Raw genomic sequence first — 24,571 nt, 5'->3', positions numbered from 1 at the left:
CGGAGGACCTAGGGACTTTAAACTACTTGAGGGTGAGTAATTAATGGACGAATTTTCATTTTTGGTCGGAGGTCCCCTTTAATCAGACACTGGCCGTCCATGAAAACATTTCATAGTCAGATTCTCATCAAGCAGAAGAGGTTGTCTAATAATGAGAGGCAGTGATCTGATGGTTTGGTTGAAATATTCTGCCAGTGTTTTGGTCAGAACGGCAAGAGTTGGTCCGTCACGGCTTGTTTGAGTTGATATAAATGAGCTGAATGTAAACTGAGCTCTCTCTCTCTCTCTCTTTCTCTCTGCGGCGTCCATATGAAATCATTATTTCACGGCTGACAGGTGATCAATTCTTTCAAATCTGTTAGAAAAGGAAATAGCTGCAGTGTTTGTTTGTGTGATGATTCTCTTCAGATCCTCAGAGCTGGATGTACAGTTAACACGACTAACAAAAGTCTCTTCTGACACACACACGCGTGTAACCAACTCACATGTACTCGGTGTGTGCGTTGTCTCATTTGTCACAATATACTGGTGTTAACAACATTGGTGATATTATTAGCTGTGAATTAATATTAATATTGTGTTACAGTAATGCTACACAAATGATGATTTGGTCAATAATTCAGTGTCTGTATCTGGTGCTTTTACTGCACTCACATTGAGCAATAGAAAACTAAATAAACAAACTCAAAGATGAATTTGATGGATGAATCATTTTTCAGTCATATAAATATTGTAATATACAGTATGTTGTGATAATATCATTAAAGTGATATTATCATCATTACTACATTTGGCCGCAGATATTGTGATACTGAATATTGTGACAGCAAAACAGAAGAAGAAGAATGAATAGTGAGTATAATAATGACAGGTTCTCTTTGAGACGTAAAAACAGATTGTCTCATTTACAGTTGAGTAGTGTTGGAGGATGAAGATTTGTGAGTCAGTTTGTTGTTGTTTACCAGGTGTTAACTACTTTATTCTTCAGACGAGTGTTTAGTTTCTGGAGCTCATTAAATTCTCATCCGGACTCAAAGCAAAGTGAGGGTGAAACAGAGCGCAGGGGGAACACTGAGTCCCTCGTGGAGCACTCAACTATCAATTCATAACTGCAAAAAATATGATGTGTGTGCGTGCGTGTGTGTGCGTGCGTGCGTGCGTGCGTGCGTGCGTGCGTGCGTGTGTGAACCCTACAGTGTTTGGATTAAATGTCTCCACACATATAGTCATAACAGTCGTTTTTGACTTTGTGGGGACATTTTTTGGTCCTCATGATGAAAACAGCTTCTAATGATGTGAAATGATGTTTGTTTTGAAATGTAAAGTGTCTGCTGTGTTTTATGCATACACTATTACTACACTGCGTGCATCATTATAATTGCAATTTGATATTCTGATTTATTCCTTGACTACTATTCCAATAGTCAGTATTAACATTGATGTGCTTAGGAATTGGTCAAATGGAAAGAAGTATGATCAGGATATCAACTCGCCTAATATTTATGCACGCAGTGTATCCTGTTTGTGCACAGTAAAGCCAATGTAAAGGAATTCTGATCTGAGATCAGCTGTCATTTGATTCTGAATGAGGTTTGTAAGTGCATTTAAAGTGAACAGTGTGTGTCGGGACAAAACAAAACGCTTCATTAATCTGCTCACACACACACACACCTACACACACACACACACATGTTGGGTGTCCATGTTTTATGGGGACATTCCATAGACGCAATGGTTTTTATACTGTACAAACTGTATATCATATTCCCTACCCCTAAACCTAACAATCACACACAACTGTCTGCTCTTTTACATTTTCACAAAAGTTCATTCCGTATGATTTATAAGCTTGTTTCCTCATGGGGACCTAAAAAAAAGTCCCCACAAGGACAAGGGTTTTGGATATTGCCATCTTTGTGGGGACATTTTGTCCCCATACCGTAGGGTTTACCCTTCCTACACACAAACACAAACACACACAAGTCTGGTTTATTATCCCCGTGGGGACAGTCCATAGGCGTAATGTTTTTATACTGTACAAACTGTATATTCTATCCCCTATCCCTAACCCTATCCCTAAACCTAAAGATCATAGAACACTTTTTGCATTTTTAGATTTTCAAAAATTATCGTTCTGTACAATTTATAAGGTTTTTTGCCCATGAGGACCTCAATTTTGGTCCCCACGGTGACACGAGTCCCCATGTGTTGGTGTGCATTCAGGTTTAGGTCCCCATCGGGATATACAAACATGAACACACACACACACACACGTACACACACACACACCTACACACACACTGTCAGCCGTTTATCACAATCAGATGTGCGTGCGTGAGTGTGTGTGTGTGCGTGAGTGTGTGTGTAGGTGTGTGTGTGTGTGTGTGCACAGGGTTTGAGGATAGAACAGTAATGTAGATTTGTCATGTCATGTTTCACCTTTCATTCGTGAAACCTTTGGGTTTCTGTGCTGAAATGAAGGTCAGATGCTCAGAGATCAGACATCTGAATGTGCTCTGAACTTCTGCTTCACACACACATAAACACAACAACACACACACAACACCCATACACGCACACATACAAGTGCTGGTTTATTTTAGTCCATGGTTGATTAATAAAGGGACGAACTCACCTGTTGGGTTAAATCTGCGTTTCTCAAAGTGTGGGGCGGACCCCACCGGTGGGGAGTAGAGACATGACAGGTGGGGTGCAACAAACGGAGGAAATTGAGTCATTTTTATTCATTCCTTTATTTATTGACCACACACTCAAAACAAAACAACAACACATTTAAATGTAAGCCTTACATAAAACAACATCAGACTGCGAAGATAATGATTTCCAGAATGATTTCACATTGGAATGTTATTTGAAGTGGCACAAAAACTTTAATGCAGAGAGGCGGTAGCAGGTATAAAAGTTAACAATGGATAAGTTTGTGACATGGAATGAAATGAAAACCGGACATTCTGCACCAGCAGACAAAACCAAGACAGACAGTGGACACAGTTTGTTTCCAATTTGTTGGAGACTGGTGGGGCTCGGAACCCTTCCCTACCTCCAAAGTGGGGAATGGCAGAAAACGTTTGAGAAACGCTGAGTTAAATGAACCCCTTGCAGTAAATCTTCATATTTGACTCGACTGTGGCCTGAAACAAGCCAACATTCTGAGATGATACACACATACAACACACAGTAATCACTTGTATACGTTGAAAGTTGTACATGTTATGAATTGTGTATCAACAGACTATATAAGTATTTACGCAAATGATGATTTTAAAATGCTTTGAAAAGACATGATTTTTTGTCAGTGTATGAAAGTGTACAAAATGAAACTGTTCAAATGAAAGAAGATTTGCAGTTGACAAGAGGCTGTGTTGTTGTAGTGTTTTCTTCATTCTCTTGTGTTTTTATGCTAACAGTCTCTCTGTCTCTCTCAGTGAGTTGTGTCTCACAGGTGGCTGGCAGCTGGTCGACTCTCTCTCTCGTCTCAATGTTTTATTTATCGTAATAACACTGGAGTGTGTGCCAGAAAGCAGCGCTGCCAACACCGTCATAATGTCAGCGGCATTACACACATCACATGACCCTGATGACCACACACACACAGACACACATCACATGACCCTGATGACCACACACACAGACACACATCACATGACCCTGATGACCACACACACAGACACACATCACATGACCCTGATGACCACACACACAGACACACATCACATGACCCTGATGACCACACACACAGACACACATCACATGACCCTGATGACCACACACACAGACACACATCACATGACCCTGATGACCACACACACAGACACACATCACATGACCCTGATGACCACACACACAGACACACATCACATGACCCTGATGACCACACACACAGACACACATCACATGACCCTGATGACCACACACACAGACACACATCACATGACCCTGATGACCACACACACAGACACACATCACATGACCCTGATGACCACACACACAGACACACATCACATGACCCTGATGACCACACACACAGACACACATCACATGACCCTGATGACCACACACACAGACACACATCACATGACCCTGATGACCACACACACAGACACACATCACATGACCCTGATGACCACACACACAGACACACATCACATGACCCTGATGACCACACACACAGACACACATCACATGACCCTGATGACCACACACACAGACACACATCACATGACCCTGATGACCACACACACAGACACACATCACATGACCCTGATGACCACACACACAGACACACATCACATGACCCTGATGACCACACACACAGACACACATCACATGACCCTGATGACCACACACACAGACACACATCACATGACCCTGATGACCACACACACAGACACACATCACATGACCCTGATGACCACACACACAGACACACATCACATGACCCTGATGACCACACACACAGACACACATCACATGACCCTGATGACCACACACACAGACACACATCACATGACCCTGATGACCACACACACAGACACACATCACATGACCCTGATGACCACACACACAGACACACATCACATGACCCTGATGACCACACACACACACACACATCACATGACCCTGATGACCACACACACACACACACATCACATGACCCTGATGACCACACACACACACACACATCACATGACCCTGATGACCACACACACACACACACATCACATGACCCTGATGACCACACACACACACACACATCACATGACCCTGATGACCACACACACACACACACATCACATGACCCTGATGACCACACACACACACACACATCACATGACCCTGATGACCACACACACACACACACATCACATGACCCTGATGACCACACACACACACACACATCACATGACCCTGATGACCACACACACACACACACATCACATGACCCTGATGACCACACACACACACACACATCACATGACCCTGATGACCACACACACACACACACATCACATGACCCTGATGATCACACACACACACATCACATGACCCTGATGATCACACACACAGACACACATCACATGACCCTGATGACCACACACACACACTTCACATGACCCTGATGACCACACACACACACACATCGCACACACAGGTTCTCCAGGATTAAACAGACATAAAAATGTGTTGCCCTGCTGAGGGAAGTACAGGAACCCAATAAACCAGTGAAGTGATGATGAAATAAAGCAGAGAACAGATTCTTTATGGTGCAGTTGTTCTGTGTGAATCTTTCCAGTGTTTGGGACGCTCAGAAACCTCTTTCTTTTCTGTGAATAATCCTCCGTCTGTGTTTGTCCAGCTGATGGCTTGTTTGTGTTTTCTTGTGAAGCGTTTCACAGGAATCATAATGACGTGTGTGCTATTTGTTAAGAGAGAAAATCATTTGACTGATCAAGATGTCTAGCGCAGCGTCAGGTTTGATCAGTTTAGGTTTTTAATTGGAGCCGTTCAGCCAGAAAGGCCAAAAACATGATTATTATTCACTCCTGATGCTGCAGCAGACCAGTTAAAACACATCGCTGGAAATGTCTGTTCGTCTGAATGGATCATAAAGAGTTTCTTTTTTCATCTGTCTGTCACTGTGCGTGCGTGTGATCTTTAATAAAGCGAGATTATTAGTGTGTTATGATGATTGTGTTGATGTGATGTTGAGTCTGTACAACTGCACCTTAAAGAAACTGAGAGTCTGCTGGAAAAACAGACAACATCAAAAAACTAAACCGCTCGCATCACTGTGACTCTTTCGTTCACTTCCTTTCTTTCTTTCTTTCTTTCTTCCTCTCGTCTTCCTCTCTTTCTCTTTCCGGAAACACTCTCTCCCCGTCTCTCTAGGTGACTATATCGGTGGATGGTATTTTGACCACCACTGGTTATACGCAGGAGGATTACACCATGTTGGGTTCTGATGATTTCTTCTACATCGGTGGAAGTCCGAACACAGCAGATCTGCCCGGATCTCCAGTCAGCAACAACTTCATGGGCTGTTTGAAAGATGTGAGTGTTTGTGTGTTTGTGTGTGTTTCTCAGGGTCACATCATCTGAAGGATGATAAGAGAAACCTGATTCCAGTGATATTTTCTGACAGGATTGATTTAGAAAGTGATTTTGCCAGTGATGGAAGCTGTAAGTGGTACATTGAGACCATAAATACAAAAGAACAGAAGAACACAGTGTTGGCTTGTGATAGAATGTTAGGTGTTATTTGTAAGTCATTTTAGATAAAGTGTCGGTTCAAGGAAGGAATATTAAATAAGGCTTTGGTGTGTTGTGTTGTCATATCGCCCCCCCGTAGGTCGTCTACAAGAACAATGACTTCAAACTTGAACTGTCCCGTCTGGCCATTGACAGAGACCCTAAGATCAGCCTGCACGGTGACCTGGTGTTCCGCTGTGAGGATGTAGCGGCCCTGGACCCCGTGACGTTTGAGACCCCCGAGTCTTACATCACCCTGCCGCGCTGGGACACCAAGAAAACCAGCTCCATATCCTTTGATTTCCGCACCACGGAGCCCAGCGGACTGCTGCTGTTCAGCCACGGCAAACCTAAGAGCACCAAAGAACAGCGACCGGACCGCGAGATGAAGACCGATTACTTCGCCATGGAGCTGCTGGACGGATTTTTATACCTGCTGATGGACATGGGCTCCGGCAGCATCAAACTCAAAACCAGCAACAAGAAAGTCAATGATGGAGAATGGTGTCACGTCGACTTTCAGAGGGAGGGGAGGAGGGGTGAGACCAACACACACACACACAACACATAAACACACATGCAACACACACATGCATCACACACACACACAAACACGCACACACACAGACACACACACACACACTATGCACAAAACATAAACACACACGCATGTAACTGAACTCCGAGAGATGAACATTATTTGAATGCAAGTCTGTTGATTGGATGTGAACGAAAGATTTCAGCTGTTGCCATGCATTCACACTGCACGGTGTACAGAAGTGACGTCATCAGCACGTGTACACGTGTGTGTATGTGAGCACAGAAACATGATGAAAGCTCACAGATCTGTCATCCGTCTGATCTTGACATGCTGTAATCGAGTGTAAAACTGAAGGAGATGTGTGTGTGTGGTCAGGGATTGCAGTTTAACAGACAGTGAAGAGTTTGTCATCGATCACAGACACGCACGATTCATTCCCTCACGTCTCTCTCCTCAGGGTCCATCTCTGTCAACAGCCGCTCCATCCCCTTCAGCTCAAACGAGGGCAGTGAGATTCTGGATCTGGACGGTGACATGTTCCTGGGCGGTTTACCTGACACCCAGCAGGGTCTGATTCTTCCACCCGAGGTCTGGACGGCTCTGCTCAACTACGGTTACGTGGGCTGCGTGCGTGACCTCTTCATTGACGGGAAGAGCCGTGACGTCCGTCGGCTGGCGGAGATCCAGAGCACTCCGGGCGTGAGCAGCTTCTGTACCCGTGAGCTGCAGAAGAGGTGCAGCAGCGCCCCCTGTTATAACGGAGGACAGTGTAAAGAGGGCTGGAACCGCTACATGTGTGACTGCACCGGGACCGGCTTCCTGGGGAACAACTGTGAGATCGGTGAGTGACGGGTGGGGCGAGCGGGAAGGTTTCCTCGGAGACTGTAGGATGGTTTTGGCTGAGCTCTATACAGACCCCAGCTGGTGTTTAACAGGGAGATTTGTCACATCACCTGATCATCTCGCTCGCTCGCTCTCTCTACAGCTTCATTTTGTACAGTTATGTTTATTATGTCTAACCGTGGACAGCTGGTGCTGTGAGAGATTCTGTGAAGCATTTTTTCTCTGCAAAGAGAGTTATAGTGTTTTCTTCGGTGTTTATGCTTAGGCAGATGTGCTGTGACTGGTGAGTTTGGTTTATGAACTCTTCTGCCACCTTGTGTTCACACACAGGATTACATCCAAACCAGTGCCAGAATATGCCCCAAATAATCATTTATCATCATGTCTTAGCTAAAAAGGAACATTTGGCGTGTCTATGTTGACTTCATCATCCCTGGCAGTAGTGGGGGTTGAGTATTGTCCAATCACACGAGCCGTCGCTTGAGAAGTTAAAGTGACGGTTCTCCCAAAAATAGAAAATCTGTCATCATTGAGTCACTCTCTCTGTCTGCCGCAGAACACAAAAGAAGATATTTTGAAGAATGTTGTTAACTGCATTGGTTTTGGGTTCCAACAATAGACGTGAATGGAGTCTGTTACCAACTTTCTTCAAAATATCTTCTTTTGTGTTCTGCGGAAGAACGAAACTTGTACAGGTTTGAAACGACAAGAGGGCGAGTAAATGATGACAGAATCTTCACTTTAAGGTTATGTGTGATGTCATAGTGAAATCCCAGAACGTGACTGGAGGCTGATTGGAGTTTATTTTCGCTCAGTTTAGAGCATAACGCTGAGGTGAATCCCTTGTTTTCACACTTCGCTGGTGCGTGGCGCTCGTGAAGAAACCGCCTCTGCTGAAGTCTCGCTCTCATCCTCACGTTTCCTCATGTTCTTGTGTGTTTGTGTTGTGACAGAGGCCACGGTGTTGAGTTATGACGGCAGCATGTATCTGAAGATCATCATGCCCAGCACCATGCACACAGAAGCTGAAGACGTGGCCCTGCGCTTCATGTCTCAGCGGGCGTACGGGCTGCTCATGGCCACCACCTCGAAAGAATCGGCAGACACTCTTCGTCTGGAGCTGGACGGAGGACGAGTGAAACTCACGGTCAACCTCGGTAACCCGCTCGCTCGGTTTCACACAACCTCTCCTGTCATTTCTCTTTCTTCTTTTGGGTTTGGTCCTGAGCCCAGGCTCTCTCTTGCCCTGCGTTCTCTCCTCTCTGATCAAACAAATCCACTGCTGTAATTCACATATTCCACCAGCAGAGGGAGACATTACGCATGATCTTTTTATTCAGATAGTTCAATAATATTTACATTTACATTGATTCATTTAGCAGACGCTTTTATCCAAAGCGACTTACAGATGAGGGAAACAATGGAAGCAACTGGAACAACATAAGGACAACAAAAAGCAGAAGTGCAATAAAAGAAAATTGGTCTCATATATAGCCCATCACAGTATACAGAGCTAATATATATAGTATTTTCATTTAAATCTATTTCAAATAGTTTTGCCTCAATCACTACATGAATTCTGCTGAAATGAAAGTTGATTATTCATGAGAATACGTTTAGGACTGTGACCATGTCAGCTGGTGTAACATGAACTGAAAAACCTTTGCGCTGCTAGCTATGGTCCTAGAAGACCATACCTGTATATATATATTTGTAGTTTTAATGGCTGGGATGAGATTCTCAGATTGACAGAGAGGAAGATGACACGGAGCAGTGGTGCATTCTTGGAAAGGACATCAAACAACCCATCATCATCTCGCTGCTTCTCTTTCTGTCTCTTCTTCATCTCTTCTGGTTCTGATGACGGAACCTTTCGTCCCTTCAACGGCGTGTCTGTCTGCGACTCTGTGACAAACAGCTGGAGAGAGGGACCGTCTCATTGGACCAGACACGTGATGTCACACGTGAAATCATTAAATCTGTGAAGGCTTCAGTTCTGTGTTTAATATAACTGAAAGAGACCACTGTAGACCAGAGACACGTCACAGTGACTGACAGATGAAAGATTGTGCGGCGGTGAGACGGTCCCCGGCTGTTTGTCTTCACTGTTCTGTGGCGGTTGACACATTGAGATGCACCTCAGCCTCACAAAGTCATTCAGAAACTAACACAAGTCACGAGAGATGAGGTGAATATTGAGAAGTGTTGTGTTAGTGGTGAGGTTGAGGTGTCCAGCGAGCCGCTCCCTGATGTTGACAGGAACAGAACTCCTGAGCCCAGCGCTCGCGGCAGATGGTTAAGATGATGTGAGATGTTCATCTGCTGGAGCTGCTGCGGTGACGGAGGGCTCGCTGACTCAAGCTCGTGTCCCCGGATGGTGATCTACACTAATGTTTGTCTGCAGAATCAACTTTGAAGGATGTAAACTGTTCTCTCTCTCTCTCTCTCTGTTGATCTCATCATCTCACTCTCTCTCTCTCACCAGACTGTATCAGGATAGACTGTAACCTCAGTAAGTGACACACACACACCACACACACACGCACACACACACACACGCACGCACACACACGCACACACACACACACACACAAACGCACGCACGCATGCTACGCACGCACGCACGCACACACGACACACAGCGCACACGATACACACGCACACACACACGCACACACACACACACACACGCGGCTATAGGCACACGCACGCACACACACACACACACACACAGCAGACACGCACGCAAACACGCCAACGATCAGCATCCGACACACAGCACACACAGGCCTTGGTACACTATCTCCGTGGGGACAGTCCATAGGCGTAATGTTTTTATACTGTACAAACTGTATATTCTATCCCCTATCCCTAACCCTATCCCTAAACCTAAAGATCATAGAACACTTTTTGCATTTTTAGATTTGTAAAAAATATTGTTCTGTACAATTTATTAGCTTTTGTGCCCATGAGGACCTCAATTTTGGTCCCCACGGTGACACGAGTCCCCATGTGTTGGTGTGTATTCAGGTTTAGGTCCCCACCGGGATATACAAACATGAACGCACACACACACAGTTGTAGTTCTCTCTCTCTTTGCAGATGTCTTTTGCAACTAACAGTGTGAACACACAAAGTGATGACACACACCACACACACGTTAACATTCTGAGGTGTTAAATGATGGTGGGAATGTGAATTAAAGGAAGGTTTAAATGAAGGAGATATCTGTGTGTGTATAGTGTTTGCTTGCGATGCGTGCGTGAACGTCCGGTGTGTGGTGTGTGTTGTGTTCTGTTATTTGTCAAATGTCCAGCAGTGCAGACAGCATGAATCAGATGTTTTTAATGTGTAGTGCGTGTGTGTGGTGTGTGTTGTGTTCTGTTATTTGTCAAATGTCCAGCAGTGCAGACAGCATGAATCAGATGTTTTTAATGTGTAGTGCGTGTTAGAAACACTTCACTTCAGTATAACAGATGATTGTGTTTCCAACACTCTTCAAAGATATCAATCTTTATCTTCTCTGTATTGACTGTAAACTGTGAGCAGTATCTTTAAATATGTCAAATCTCGTCATCCGTGCAGTCGTGTTCATTTGATCAGTGTAACGTGTGAAAGAGCGAGCTTTTGTCCTGCACTGATTTCATTCTTTAGATCAGAAGTAGAACTGAAACTCTATAAAGTTGTAAACCGGTGTGGGTTCATTCATCCGTGAGCGAGACTGACGTCACGTTGGGTTCTGTGTTGGCCGTGTGAAGAAGTCACAAGGATGTGCCGTGTGATTTGGTTTGTGTTTCCACGGCGATATCTGCACTTACTCTTCTGTTCACATGGAGTTGAACTGATGTGTCATGAGGATTATTTACAGTCCATTACCCAGAATTCCCTGTCAAGACCGCTGAACTGTAAACATTGTGATTCTCCTTTACTTTCTTTCTCTCAAAGGTGAACGCGTTTCATTATTTATGTATTTCATTCAAACCCTGCAGTATATTAACAATAATAAAGATTAAACTTTAAATCTCAGCGACGTTGAGAAGAGAAACTCAAAGTGTTTGTTTGTTGTTCTGCTGGAGTTCATCTGATACATAATGTGAAGAGCTTAGTGAGAATAAGTATTCAGATGTTCTCTACAGGTCACAATAAACTCTCTGAAGAGACTGTGAATGTGCTTGTATATGTAACCGATTTCCTCTGGTTGTGTAGTTTTTTTTATTAAAAGAGCAGCTGAAACAGACTGACTAGGCCCAAGTATTTATTGGACCTGTAAGAATCTTCTCCCCATCACACATGCTAATCAATCGCAAACAAACATATTAAATGCATCAATTCACACTAGTTTCGCAAAAATCACACAGACACATATTCAAACACTCTCGATGTTAACTATAAGATTAAACATCTCATTACAAAAGAGATAATTACCGTCACTCTCGCAAGAGGAGTGATAATACGTCATCTAACCCAGGGGTTCCCAAACTTTTCAGCCCGCGACCCCCAAAATAAGAGTGCCATGGACTCGAGACCCCCACTAACCTCGGAGCCGGGTAAAGTATACAATATTAGGTCTATCCAAACACGCTCATAATGACAACACAAAAGAACACAGTCTAACATAATATGTCTTATAGTTATTTACTCATTACTTTACTTGTTGTAATACATAAACCATGAACTATTTCTACAGATGGTCAAATTTCATCAAACTGATTCGAGTGCTGATGGATGTCCTCTTTATGCAAACGATGGCCTCCATGCGTTGTCTTTGTTCTATATTAAACAACATTTCATTTCGACAAATAACAATATTCTAAACTTAAAGCCTGAAAAATAATCTGCGTGCAGCCATGCACATATAGGAATGTTGAACATGCTATACATTAACTTGCTGCACCTAACCTAATGCGGTTGCTAAAGATTCTTAATCACCTCAGGGGTCACGATCGAGGCGGAAGAAATTGCAAAGACTGGTGGCTTTTTAATTACATGGTTTTATTTTAAATTTAACTAATAGTTTTATATTTTGTTACACTTATTGATTAAATACGCCATTCCTAAAAATTTCTGGAAATCATCTTGCGACCCCACCCTCGCGGCCTTGCGACCCCTGATCTAACCCCTTCGGCGCCCGTGGTGTTCCACTATTTTGTGCCCTGACGGAAACAACATACAAACGCTTGATTCCTACATCAGACGTCACATGCCTTTCAGTTATTACAACAATATTTAACCACAATAGAACATAAAACATAACACAATGAAGAACAAGTTAACTAAAGTTCACAAAATAAATTAAATTAAATTGTACAATTTTAATCAGCTATTAGAAAGAATATCAGAAAGCACTTAGCAGTCAAAAAATACAAACGCTGTTAGATAACTTTCTAATTATAAAATGGTCAGTTCTGGTCCTTGATTCTGATTGGCTGAGCGGAGTTCTAAGCCGTTATAAAATACCCCAATATATAACGGCTGACCGCACCACATAGCCTAAATATCATTTTATTTACGTTATTTTATGAAACCTTGCTAAGCATATGGAATAACCGTTTTATAAAAGCAATAAGCCCCGCGAAGCAGTGGGTGTTATTAAAGCAATAAGCCCCGCGAAGCAGTGGGTTACAGTGCATTTTATAACAGCTAAGGGCGTATGATCAATTCAATTCAATTCAATTCAATTTTATTTATATAGCGCTTTTCACAATGTGCATTGTTCCAAAGCAGCTTTACAGGAGCAAATAAGAAAAACACAGAAAGGTAAAACACAGCACAGTGCATGGTGTTTATAGACCAAGCAAGATCATTATAATAAATAACATCTAATAAATAAATGAATAAATAAATAAATAAATAAATGCAGTCTCCCGGTGAGCAAGCCAACACTGCACTGCTCTGCTGTGGCGAGGAACCCAAACTCCAATGCTGAATAATGGAGAAAAAAAAACCTCGGGAGAAACCAGGCTCAGCCGGGAGGGCCAGATCACACTAAAGAAGGTGTCAATCATGCCGTAAAATATATACATTTCATATTTGAAAAATCAGCAAATCAATCAAAATTAAAAACAAAAACGGGGAAAAATCAGATATCCAAAAATGACAGAAACTGGTTTGATCAGGACTGTCAAACCTTTCGCAAAAGACCATGAGAACACTGTCAAACCAGAAACACAGAGATCCAAATAATGCAGAGATTCCACTTCTTTACTGTGAAACATGAAAACAATACAAACATACACTCAGAACCAAAAGAGCCCTTTACACCCAAAACAGCTGACAATAATCCAGAAGTCCGTCAATACAAATCAATTCTGGGATAATTGGAACAATCTGAAAAAACTGATCATGAAGAATTAGCAATTCAAAATGGATAAATATGGGAAAGTCCTTTGCAAAGATTGTTTAATAAAGTACAGACAGACACAAACCGTGAGTAAAATCTAACAATCAAACAATTAGAACAACTAGAATTAGCAATCAAAGATAATCAAACCCATTAGACTTCCCAATAACTGAAAAAGAACTTGAAGACAAAATCAAAAACCTTAAAGCAAAAAGAGCATCTGGACCTGATGGGTTTTGAAATGAAATGATAAAACATACAAACAGTCGATTACATCGGGCCATTTTAAAACGATTCAATGTGTTATGAGTGTAGGTCACTCCCGGAGATCTGGAATCAAGTCTTGATAACACCAATCTTTACAAACGGAGATCAATTTGAGCCGAACAACTATAGAGGCATCAGTGTGACCTGAGAAAACTGCTCTGTAGTTTAATAACCGCTCGACTCTTAGACTTCATCACCACGCACATGTCCTGAGCAGAAGTCAGAGAGGATTTTTACCAAACTACCGCACGACCAGTGTTGGGTGTAACTAGCTACTAAGTAATTAGTTACTGTAAATTAATTACTTTTCCCTTGAAAAAGTAAAGTAAGGGATTACTCTTATTTTTTCTGTAATTTAATTACAGTTACTTTTGATGTAATTAAACTAAATACTTTGTGTAATATGTGTGTGCAATAGTGGAATTGACATCAAAATTCAAAGTCTAACTTTAAAATCTGTGCTTTAATGTATAATTCTCACATTTGTTATACTTTGGTCAGTTAATAATACTACTTTATGTAGTTTAATATTATTTATTTAAATGAATTAAAAGAGCCCTTTCATGTCTATCCTTGAATCACTTAACTAATCAAGGTTGATGTAGGATATAGAAAGTAATTAGTAATAAGTAACTAATACTTTTTGGAGAGTCATTTGTACAGTAATCTAATTACACTATTGAATATGTAATTAGTAACTAGTAATTAATTACTTTTTGAGAGTAACTTACCCAACACTGCGCATGACCGACCATATCTACACGCTTCATACTCTAATTAAAAAACACGTTAACCAAGATAAAGGTCAAATATATGCATGCTTATAGTCTTTAAAAAAGCACCAAGGACTGTTTTACAAACTTATTGAAAGTGGCACAGGTGGTAAAACATGTGACCTTATTAAATTAATGTACACCGAGAGTAAATGCGGCACAAAACGTACTAGATATCTTTCTCAGGAGCGTGGAGTGACACAGGGACGCGGTTTAAGCCCAACATTGTTTCATATTTACATCAATGACCTGGCAACCATCCTAGAGCGATCTGAAGCCCTGGCCTCACTCGACACCACTCACAAATCAAATGTCTTCTGTTTGCAGACGATCTGCTTCTGTTGATGGCTTACAACAGATCCTGGACCTGCTAGAACAATACTGTCACACCTCAGTAAAACTCCAATGATCACCTTTCAGAGAAGATCCAGATCCCAACTATCACAACACACAAACCCCATAACGCACACATCACACTACATAACCTGGGTTTAAAATCACTTGAATCCTCAGTGAATGAACTGAGAGATGAAGCACGCAGGGCCTTCAGCCATCAAACGTCAATGTCCTGTAGAAATCCCTGTTAGAATTTGGCTGAAAATATTAGAATCAGTGATTGAAGCGAACACTCACTCTATCACTCACTGGGAAAGCCAAAGAAAACAACAGTCAAAGTCATTGTTATTTGGCCCTAAAGAGAGAATCCAGTCTGTACACAGTGACGGATGAAAAACTAAGCTCAGACTCACTATAGAGACGGGCAGACACACACACACATGGCTGCCACAGGACCAGCGACTGTGTCCACACTGTCATCTCAACACAACTGCACTTCCTAACACAATGCACAAAACACACGCACATACGGACGATGCTTGACGGAAAAAAACAGATGTTTGAAAGTGTGTCAGACGATGAGAAGGTGGCGTGTGTGTCAGGAGAACACAAGGACTGCTGTGTGTTAGCTGCCTGTCACAACACAAGAGAAAACAATCAATCTGCCCTGACCTGATGTGTTTAATATATCTACACAAAATTGTATTATTATGGCCCATTATTCTGCTACTTACATCTATATTTATCCTTTAAACCAGGGGTGTCCAAAGTCAGTCCTGGAGGGCCGGTGTCCTGCAAAGTTTAGCTTCAACCCTAATCAAACACACCTGAACAGCTAATCAAGGTCTCACAAAGCAGACTAGAAACTTTCAAACAGGTGTGTTGAGCCAAGTTGGAGCTAAACTCTGCAGGACAGTGGCCCTCCAGGACCGACATTGGACACCCCTGCTTTAAACTATACTCTATTTCTGTTTTTCTATATTTATTTAGATTATAAAACACTTTAAGTGCACTACATACATCACACTTTATTTTATTTTAGTACTATAATTATCTTTCTTTTAATTTGTTACATATTTGCACTATTTGTACGCAGCCCCACTGCAAATGCTTTGGCAATACCAATGTACACTTTGCCAATAAAGCACACTTACATTGAAAAAAAAATTGAGAGAGATACAGTACAGATGAATGAATTAATNAGACTGTAATCGGAACGGTCGAGTGATGTTTTGTCCTGCGACTACGCCGTCTCACAGTCACGAAGTTTCCCAGCTGCGGAGGATTTTCAACCGGAACCGAGCTGTGTGCGCTAATGTTGCTCGCATCCAAAGTGTTTTCTATCGTCGTTAAACTCTTACTATCCTCAGATAAAGATTGGATGCGAGACTCTAATTCTAAGATCTTCTCTGTCAGCCTAACTATTTCCCTGCATTTATCGCATATAAAACCCTCGCAGCTGACAGAGAAGGCTAAGCTAAACATATGACATGAGGTGCAAGTAACAATAATAGGAATAGAAGCCATAACTCACCGGATTTGAAGTGCAATTCCAACTTACCAAGGTTGCTCGATGGATCGTAGTATACTCGCTTAAAAAGAGAAACAGTTAGCACACAAGACAAACCAGAGGCAAGATGATATTCCACAGTGTGAACAGAAAGCAAGCTAACACGCTATTGCTATGCTAACGGCGTTAAGTTAACTATCACATTTGGTCTTCCAAGTAAATAACAGGAACAGAGTTATTGAGATATCAGGATAAGTTAGCAACGACAATAATAATTAACGATAATAAAATACACTAATATTAGAGCGAAGTGGTAAGCGCACTGATACAAACAAGCTGCCGGCAGCGATGCAGGAAACAGGAAGCAGGATGCAGGGTTCCGGTTGATATGCAGGATGCATATTACTACAGGCAAGCCATGGTTTTAATACAGTACCCATGGATTTGAACTGTATGGTTTTTGAAAGCATTTCGTTGCGTTTTGGAAAATATTTTTCCACTATAATGGACTATAGAAACATTACTTCTAATAAGTAGAAAAAACGGATGGTGAGTTTCAGTAGGGGGCATCACACAATATATGCACACCATATATGGAGTTATTTCACTGTAGCGTTTTGGAGAATTTTTTTTCCCACTTTGATCGCTTAACATTATTTCAAATAAGTAGAAAAAACGGATGGTGGGTTTCAGTAGTAGGCATCCCACACTATATGCACACAATATATGGATTTATTTTACTGTAGCATTTTGGAGAAATATGCATTTCAACTTTCAACTTTGAAAGCCTATAGAAACATTATTTCTAATAAGTAGAAAAAATGATGATGGGTTTCTGTAGGGGAAATCCCACAGCTCAGGAGCTCAGGAAGAGGCAGATTTTGAGATGTCGGCCATGCTTTCCCGGGCCGCCGTGAGCATTGGGTTGGAGTGCACTCCACCGCCTCTTCCCCAGGAGAGGTCGACCGAAACTCCCATCCAAGGCATGTAGGACTTCGGCATCTCTGGGGTCGAAGGCCTACACTGCTGCGGGCCAAGCTGCCTCCTCTCTCCACGCCATGGCCATCCTGCAGGTCCACCAGGCCAAGGCATTGAAAGAGATCCACGAGGGTAAGACCGACCCAGGGTTAATGCAGGAACTCCGCACCTCCACCGACCTCGCCCTACGTGCAAACAAGGTGACCGTGCGGGCCCTGGGTCGGCCGATGTCCACTCTTGTGGTCCAGGGAGAGGCATCTCTGGCTCAACCTGGCGCAGATGAGTACGCCGAGAAGCAGTATGCAGTAAAGAAGCAGACTGAGGCGATCAGCCACATCCTGCCCCGCCGTGACTCGGCCGCCTACAGGCCTTCGAGATCCCGTGCGGCGTCTGCTTCCCAGCAGCCCCGGCCCTCTTCAACGCCAGCTCCGGCTCCAGCGCTCCCTACCCAGGCGGCCCCCCGGAAGAGGACGTCGAAGAGGAGACCGCCACCCCATCAGCAGCCATCGCGGAAGAAGCGACCCTGATGGGAAGACCCCAGGGAGGTTAACACCATCGGGCCTGATCCCAGCCATTCCATCGTTGGTCGGTCGTTCCGGGACGGTTCCTGCCCCGTCCCAACATCAGCTGGGCCCCTCCAGGGGCCTAGCGCCCACTTCCTCACAAAAAGAGTTTCCTATCTCCCTAGGTGTTTCTCACAGCCGCTCTCACCCTCTGCAAGATGGTGTTCGGCAACTCGACGTTGCGTCTTGGCGAGGTGCAACATCGAATATACATTGCAGTCCTCAGCACTCTCAAATCGACAGTGCCTGGAGCTGCATTGCCAGGCAGGCAAACCAGCAGAGCCAGTCTCCTCCCCGGGGGTCCGCCCCCGGCGAGAGATCCGCACTGCCAGCCATCGAACCACCCCCCGGGGGTCGATGAAGCAGATTGTACCCTTAGTCCCCCTGTCACGGTCCCTGGGAGCTTGGCTCGAGCTTCCCATACCGTCCGGTGGCTTCGGGAAACGATCCGTCTCGGCTACGCGATCCAATTCGCCAGACACCCGCCCAAGTTTCGGGGAATCCTCTCTACCTCAGTCAGAGGTCAGGATGCTCCCGTACTATGGGCTGAGGTCGCCACCCTTCTGGCGAAGGAAGCGATCGAGCCCGTCCCTCTAGCCGAGATGTCCAACGGGTTTTACAGCCCGTACTTCATCGTCCCCAAAAAGGGTGGGGGGATGCGTCCCATTCTAGATCTGCGTACCCTGAACAGGCACCAGCACAAGCTGCCTTTCAGGATGATCACGCAGAAGCGCATCCTGACGTCTATCAGATGTCAGGATTGGTTCATGGCAATCGACCTGAAGGACGCTTACTTTCATGCCTCGATTCTCCCTCGTCATCGCCCGTTCCTACCGTTCACTTTCGAGGGTCAGGCATATCAGTACAGAGTCCACCCTTTCGGTCTGTCCCTGTCCCCAAGAGTCTTTATGAAGATTGTAGAAGCCGCCCTCACTCCCCCTCAGGGAGAGAGGTCTGCGGGTACTGAACTATCTCGACGACTGGCTTATCTTGGCACACTCGCGAGATCTGTTGTGTACTCACAGGGACCTGGTGCTCCGGCACCTAGATCGACTGGGACTACAGGTCAACCGAGAAAAGAGCAAGCTCTCCCCTGTGCAGAGCATCCTCTATCTCGGTATGGAACTCAACTCTGTCTCCATTACAGTGCGACTGCGCTCACTCAGTGTTGAACTGCTTGGGTTCAAGCAGTCAGCGGGAAGAGGCTCCTGGGCACATGGCATCCTCGACGGTGGTGATACCCCTCGGGTTGATGCACATGAGACCGCTCCAACACTGGCTACAGAGTCGAGTTCCGTGGAGAGCGTGGCACACCGGCAGCAGGCAGATGGTGATTACGCCTCTCTGCCGACGCACCCTAACCCCTTGGTCTTCAATGACCTTTCTACGGACAGGGGTCCCTCGGGCAGGCTGAGATGCGTCAGTGTCGCAGACGCCTCCCTGCAGGGTTGGGGTGCCGTGTGCAACGGGCACGCAGTGTCGGATCGATGGATGGGCCCCTGCCTGCGCAGGCATATCAAATTGCCTAGAGTTGTGGGATGTGCTACCTGCACTGTAGGGGTTACAACCTCTCGTGCAGAACAAGCACGTGCTGGCCCGATCGGACAGCACAACTTCCGTAGCGTTTTTAACCGCCAGGGTGGCATTCGCTTACGGCAGCTAACACGACTCGCCCGACGCCTCCGCAGGTGAGCAGATCCCTGCGAGCCACACATATCCCAGGCGACCTGAACCAGACAGCCGATGTGCTCTCTCGTCAGTTGACGCCTCGCGGAGAGTTGCGACTCTACCCCCGCGCAGCCATCTCATTGGGTACAGTCTGGGCGGGCTCAGGTAGACCCCTTCGCCTCCCTGGACACCACCCATTTCCCGCTAAGGTACTCCCTGCCTCGGCACGGATGCTCTAGCGCACAGCTGGCCGTGGGACAAGCGGAAGTACGTCTTTCCCCCAGTGAGCCTCATTGCACAGACCCTGTGCAAGGTCAGGGAAGAGGAGCATCAAGTGTACTAGTTGCGCCATACTGGCCCAACCCGGACTTGGATCTCGGAGCTAATGCTCTTGACGACAGCTCCCTCTTGGCCGATTCCCCTGACGAAGGACCTGCCTTCCCAGGGGAAGGGCACGTTATGGCATTATGGGCTAGACCCTGGAACCTCCATCTCTGGCCCCTGGACGGAGCGAGAAGATCCTGAGTGGCCTACCCCCTGCGGCGGTTAAGACCACTACTCAGGCTAGGGCCCTGGCCACTAGGCGACTATACGCCTATAGTGGTGCCTCTTCTCTTCCTGGTGCTCTTCTCGAAGAGAAGACCCGCGGAGTTGCTTGATCAAGTGGGTGCGGTCCTTCCAGAGACTCGAGAATAATCTCTCCCCTTCCACACTGAACGTGTATGTAGCTGCTGTTGCCGCTCATCATGACCCAGTTGCTGGTAGTCTCTAGGACAGCACAACCTGATCATTTGATTCCTAAGGGGCACGGGAAGGCTACCACCTCACCCACGCTCCGTACCCTCTTACGACCTTGATGCGGTCCTGGAGTCCCCTCGGAGATGCCGCTCTTTCTCACTTTCGATGAAGACGGCTCTCGGGAGGATGCTCAAGAGGGTAGCGGACCTACAAGCATTCTCCGTGTCCACAGATTGCCTAGAACTCGGGCCCGGTCATTCTCACGCTTTCTTGAGACCCCGGCCCGGCTACGTGCCCAAAGTTCCCACCACTCCCCCGAGACACCAGGTGGTGAACTTACAGGCACTCCCCACCGGGGAGGAAGACCCAACCCCATCCGTGTTGTGTCCAGTACGCGCATTGCGCCTCTGCTTGGACCGCACGCAGAGCCGCAGTAGCTCTGAGCAGCTCTTTGTCTGTTTTGGAGATCAGCAGGGAGGGCTGTCTCAAACAGAGATTGGTGCACTGGATCATGGACGCCGTCACTTTGGCGTACCTGTCCTAAGATCGCCTACGCCCACTGGGTGAGAGCTCTCTCCACATGGAGTACAGCCTCCTCGTGGGCACTGGCTCGAGGCACATCTCTGGCAGACATCTGTAGAGCTGCGGGTTGGGCTACACTCATCACCTTCACGAGGTCCTACAGCCTCCGCGTAAAACCGGTTCGGCTCGAGTCTTGCAGGCATCAGGCAAGACCGGCGGCTGGTAGGGTGTACGCCTATGACAGTACCCCCCCTTTCTCCTAAGGGGGTCAGCGTACTACTAGCCTCCCTTCTTCCCCCACTGGGTGAAGAACAGGCACTCCGTCCATCACTAGCAAGCACCTCCTGCGGGCGGGCTGGGCAGAGCAGCCCTGCCCCTTAGGCCGGGTATCTCTGGAGTTATTCGCAACATAGCTCTAACTGGACCTAGTGCTACCAGACGTTGCAACACCCCAGTAGGGCGGTTCCGTCTGATGTATCCTCATGCTGGTTCCCACCTTGGTAACCCATGACCTCCTTAGGTGGACCTCCACCTCGCGGTTTTCTCTTCAACCGCTCTTTCTTCCCATGAGTTCTCCCCCATCAGTGAGACCATGTTGGTATCTCCACTAGACTCCTCCCTGCGGTAGGAAGTGGTCTCTGTAGCGCTTCCCCCACTTGAGGAAGTAGCGCTTACCCAGTGGCCTTACGGTTCTGGGCGGCTTCTCGCTGTTAGAGAAACAAGGCCGCCGCCTGTGAGGCCGAAGGTAGGGGCCTTCCCACCTTTCAAGAAAGCTCTGGGACCCCCTACCTACCCACTGGTAGGTTACAATTTCGCGGTAGCGCTCACGGCTGACACGCCCAGGCCAGTCACTGTCGCTTCGCTAGAGATTGTGACAGGGCAGCGTGTTATGGCGTTTTCCATTGGAACCCCATCTGTCGGTTCGACACAACGTCGAGAGACCGACAGAAAGGGAACGTCTCGGTTACGTTTGTAACCTCGGTTCCCTGTTGGAGGGAACGAGACGTTGTGTCCTCTTGCCACAACACGTGCTGTCCTCTGCAGCAGTCGTGAGAGGTCTCAGGCTCCTCAGAACTAAGGTGAATGAATGAGGCACGCCGTCTCCCTTTTATACGCGGATATCTGGGGGCGGAGTCCGGCATGCAAATTTCATTCGCCAATTTTCATTGGCCTTTTCGAAGTAGTCGGAAGCGATTGGTTCTCAGGGACGAACCCCATCTGTCGGTCCCTCCATCAGGGAACCGAGGTTACAAACGTAACCGAGACGTTTTCATTGTCTGTTATAACAGTGTGCTAAAATACAATTGTTGAGGCACAGTATCGCAGTAACAGTTTCATTTGGCACAGTATCTTAGCGTTGTGAACCAGAACACTCTAATCAGTCATTTAGTATAATTTCATTTTGAATTATTTATCATCTTTTTTTACAGCTTGACACCCATCACAAAAAGTAACCTACTCAAAGAGGAAAGAGAATTAACTTAATGAAAGTCAAGAGTCCAACTAAAGCAAACATAAATGCTTCATCGATGGTTTTGTTTGGAAGGAGAAAATATCATTGGACTTGGTCGAGACCAAGTAGAACATTTGGCGAGTCCAATGACCGAGTCCGAAACAAGTCCGAGTGCAGATACCAACGAGTCCAAGACAAGTCCGAGACTATAGAAAAACGTTGCAAGTCCGGACTCAAGTACTACAGCACTGGTGCCATTTGGGACAGGGCCTTACTCTCACTCCTTTCTCCCTCTTCATCTTCATCTTCCTCTCACTCTTTCCTCTTCCTAAACACCCACTCCTCTAAGACACTCCACTTTCTTTAACTCACCTTCATCCTACTGTACTGTCACTGCAAAAATTAACCTTAGTAGTAAGAATTTCGTCCTGAAGAAGATGTATAGTGCTGAAGCTGTGGTGTCTTATTAAACAAATGAGTTAAAAGTGTTTCGGGCACTTACTGTTGGTAAATGAGCTTTAATACTGCTTGTAATGTCAGTATTACCCAGTAAAACCCAAGTGCTATGAATTTTGTCTATTGGAACTTCTTTAAAAAAAAGTGTGTTCACAATTTTGGGAAGCACTTTCAAATTTGTAAAGCAAATAATGTGCTTGCAGATGAGTTAAATAATTGGTGCTCCATGTGCTGTGAATGGAGATCAAACCTGTTCCCAATCATTTTTGTCATTATTGGTATTTTGCTCTTCTTGTGATTTGCTCTCGTTTTTTAAATGGTTTGTGCGCTTACTCTGTATATTTGTGCATGTTTCAGCCTTTCTCTAACCGTAGCTTCCTAGTTTGATTATTCTGACTGTTCTGCTGTGGTTGATTCTCTTCCTGTCTTTCATTCTGAGCATGTGTTTTTGCTGCACAGAGCCTAACTCTGATATATACTTTCATTTAGTGTCTGTTGTAGCAAATTAATACATTTTGTTCTGGTTGTTCGCTCATCTCTCTCTCTCTCTCTCTCTCTCTCTTGGGTCTTCTCTTTAATGGAATCTGATACATAAAGCTAATTTCAGTGCATAAAATATAACATACCACATTCACAAAGTCCTAATTCGTTCATTTGTTTAGATAATTAATTGAGTATGAGTATTAATGAGTAAACCTGACGCTATTGTTGAGTTTTTTTGCCTGAAAGGAGGGAGTTCAAGCAGACCAATCACAGCACTTGCAGACGCGCTGTTACATTTTTGGAGAGGTGCATGTCAGGCTACAGCGTAGGCTATGCGGCTTTGCATAGGCTATGGTATAGGTCTGATGCAGAACCATAAATCGCCCTCTAAACAGCTTAATGGCCTCGTGCTCTTTTGTTGCTTGTTCCCGATGAAAGTGTAAAAAACCCTGGAAGAAGCTTGTTGTAGGCAGTCGTGGCCTAATGGTTAGAGAGTCGGCCTCGTGACCAGAAGGTTGCCGGTTCGATCCTCAGGGCCGGCGGGTAACGACTGAGGTGCCCTTGAGCAAGGAACCTTGCGCCCCGGGTGCTGCAGTGATAGCTGCCCACTGCTCCAGGTGTACGTGTGGTCACCACTTCCTGTGCGTGTGTTCACTACTCTCTGGATGGGTTAAATGCAGAGGTCACATTTCGGGTATGGGTCACCATACTTGACAAATACTTGAATTAATTAATTGTAGTCCATGTGACCTGTTCATTGTAGTTCTTAAAAAGTGATCACATTTAAAAAGAAAATCTTGCCTTTCATTGAACTTTCAGATTCATAATTT

The 24,571-nt window shown here is 45.2% G+C and overlaps 1 protein-coding gene across 2 annotated transcripts in view; it reads left to right on the top strand.

The window, feature by feature from the left end:
- LOC130550843 (neurexin-1-like) overlaps nt 1-15,479 on the top strand; it is a 31,835-nt gene extending 16,356 nt beyond the window's left edge. The window contains exons 3-8 of one of the 2 annotated variants that reach the window (XM_057328352.1): nt 5,911-6,072; nt 6,371-6,809; nt 7,269-7,652; nt 8,608-8,811; nt 10,140-10,166; nt 15,362-15,479. In XM_057328352.1, the coding sequence (XP_057184335.1) occupies nt 5,911-6,072; nt 6,371-6,809; nt 7,269-7,652; nt 8,608-8,811; nt 10,140-10,166; nt 15,362-15,408 (1,263 nt within the window). In that variant the 3' untranslated portion in view covers nt 15,409-15,479. The remainder of the gene's footprint in view (nt 1-5,910; nt 6,073-6,370; nt 6,810-7,268; nt 7,653-8,607; nt 8,812-10,139; nt 10,167-15,361) is intronic. The other variant, XM_057328353.1, reaches the window with a different exon arrangement.
- The last annotated feature ends 9,092 nt before the right edge of the window (nt 15,480-24,571 follow it).

This window comes from Triplophysa rosa, unplaced genomic scaffold (assembly GCF_024868665.1).
Source record: "Triplophysa rosa unplaced genomic scaffold, Trosa_1v2 scaffold445, whole genome shotgun sequence".
NCBI lineage: Eukaryota > Metazoa > Chordata > Actinopteri > Cypriniformes > Nemacheilidae > Triplophysa > Triplophysa rosa.
Note: the sequence above shows the minus strand (reverse complement) of the source record. Positions and strands in the feature narration are given on the sequence as shown.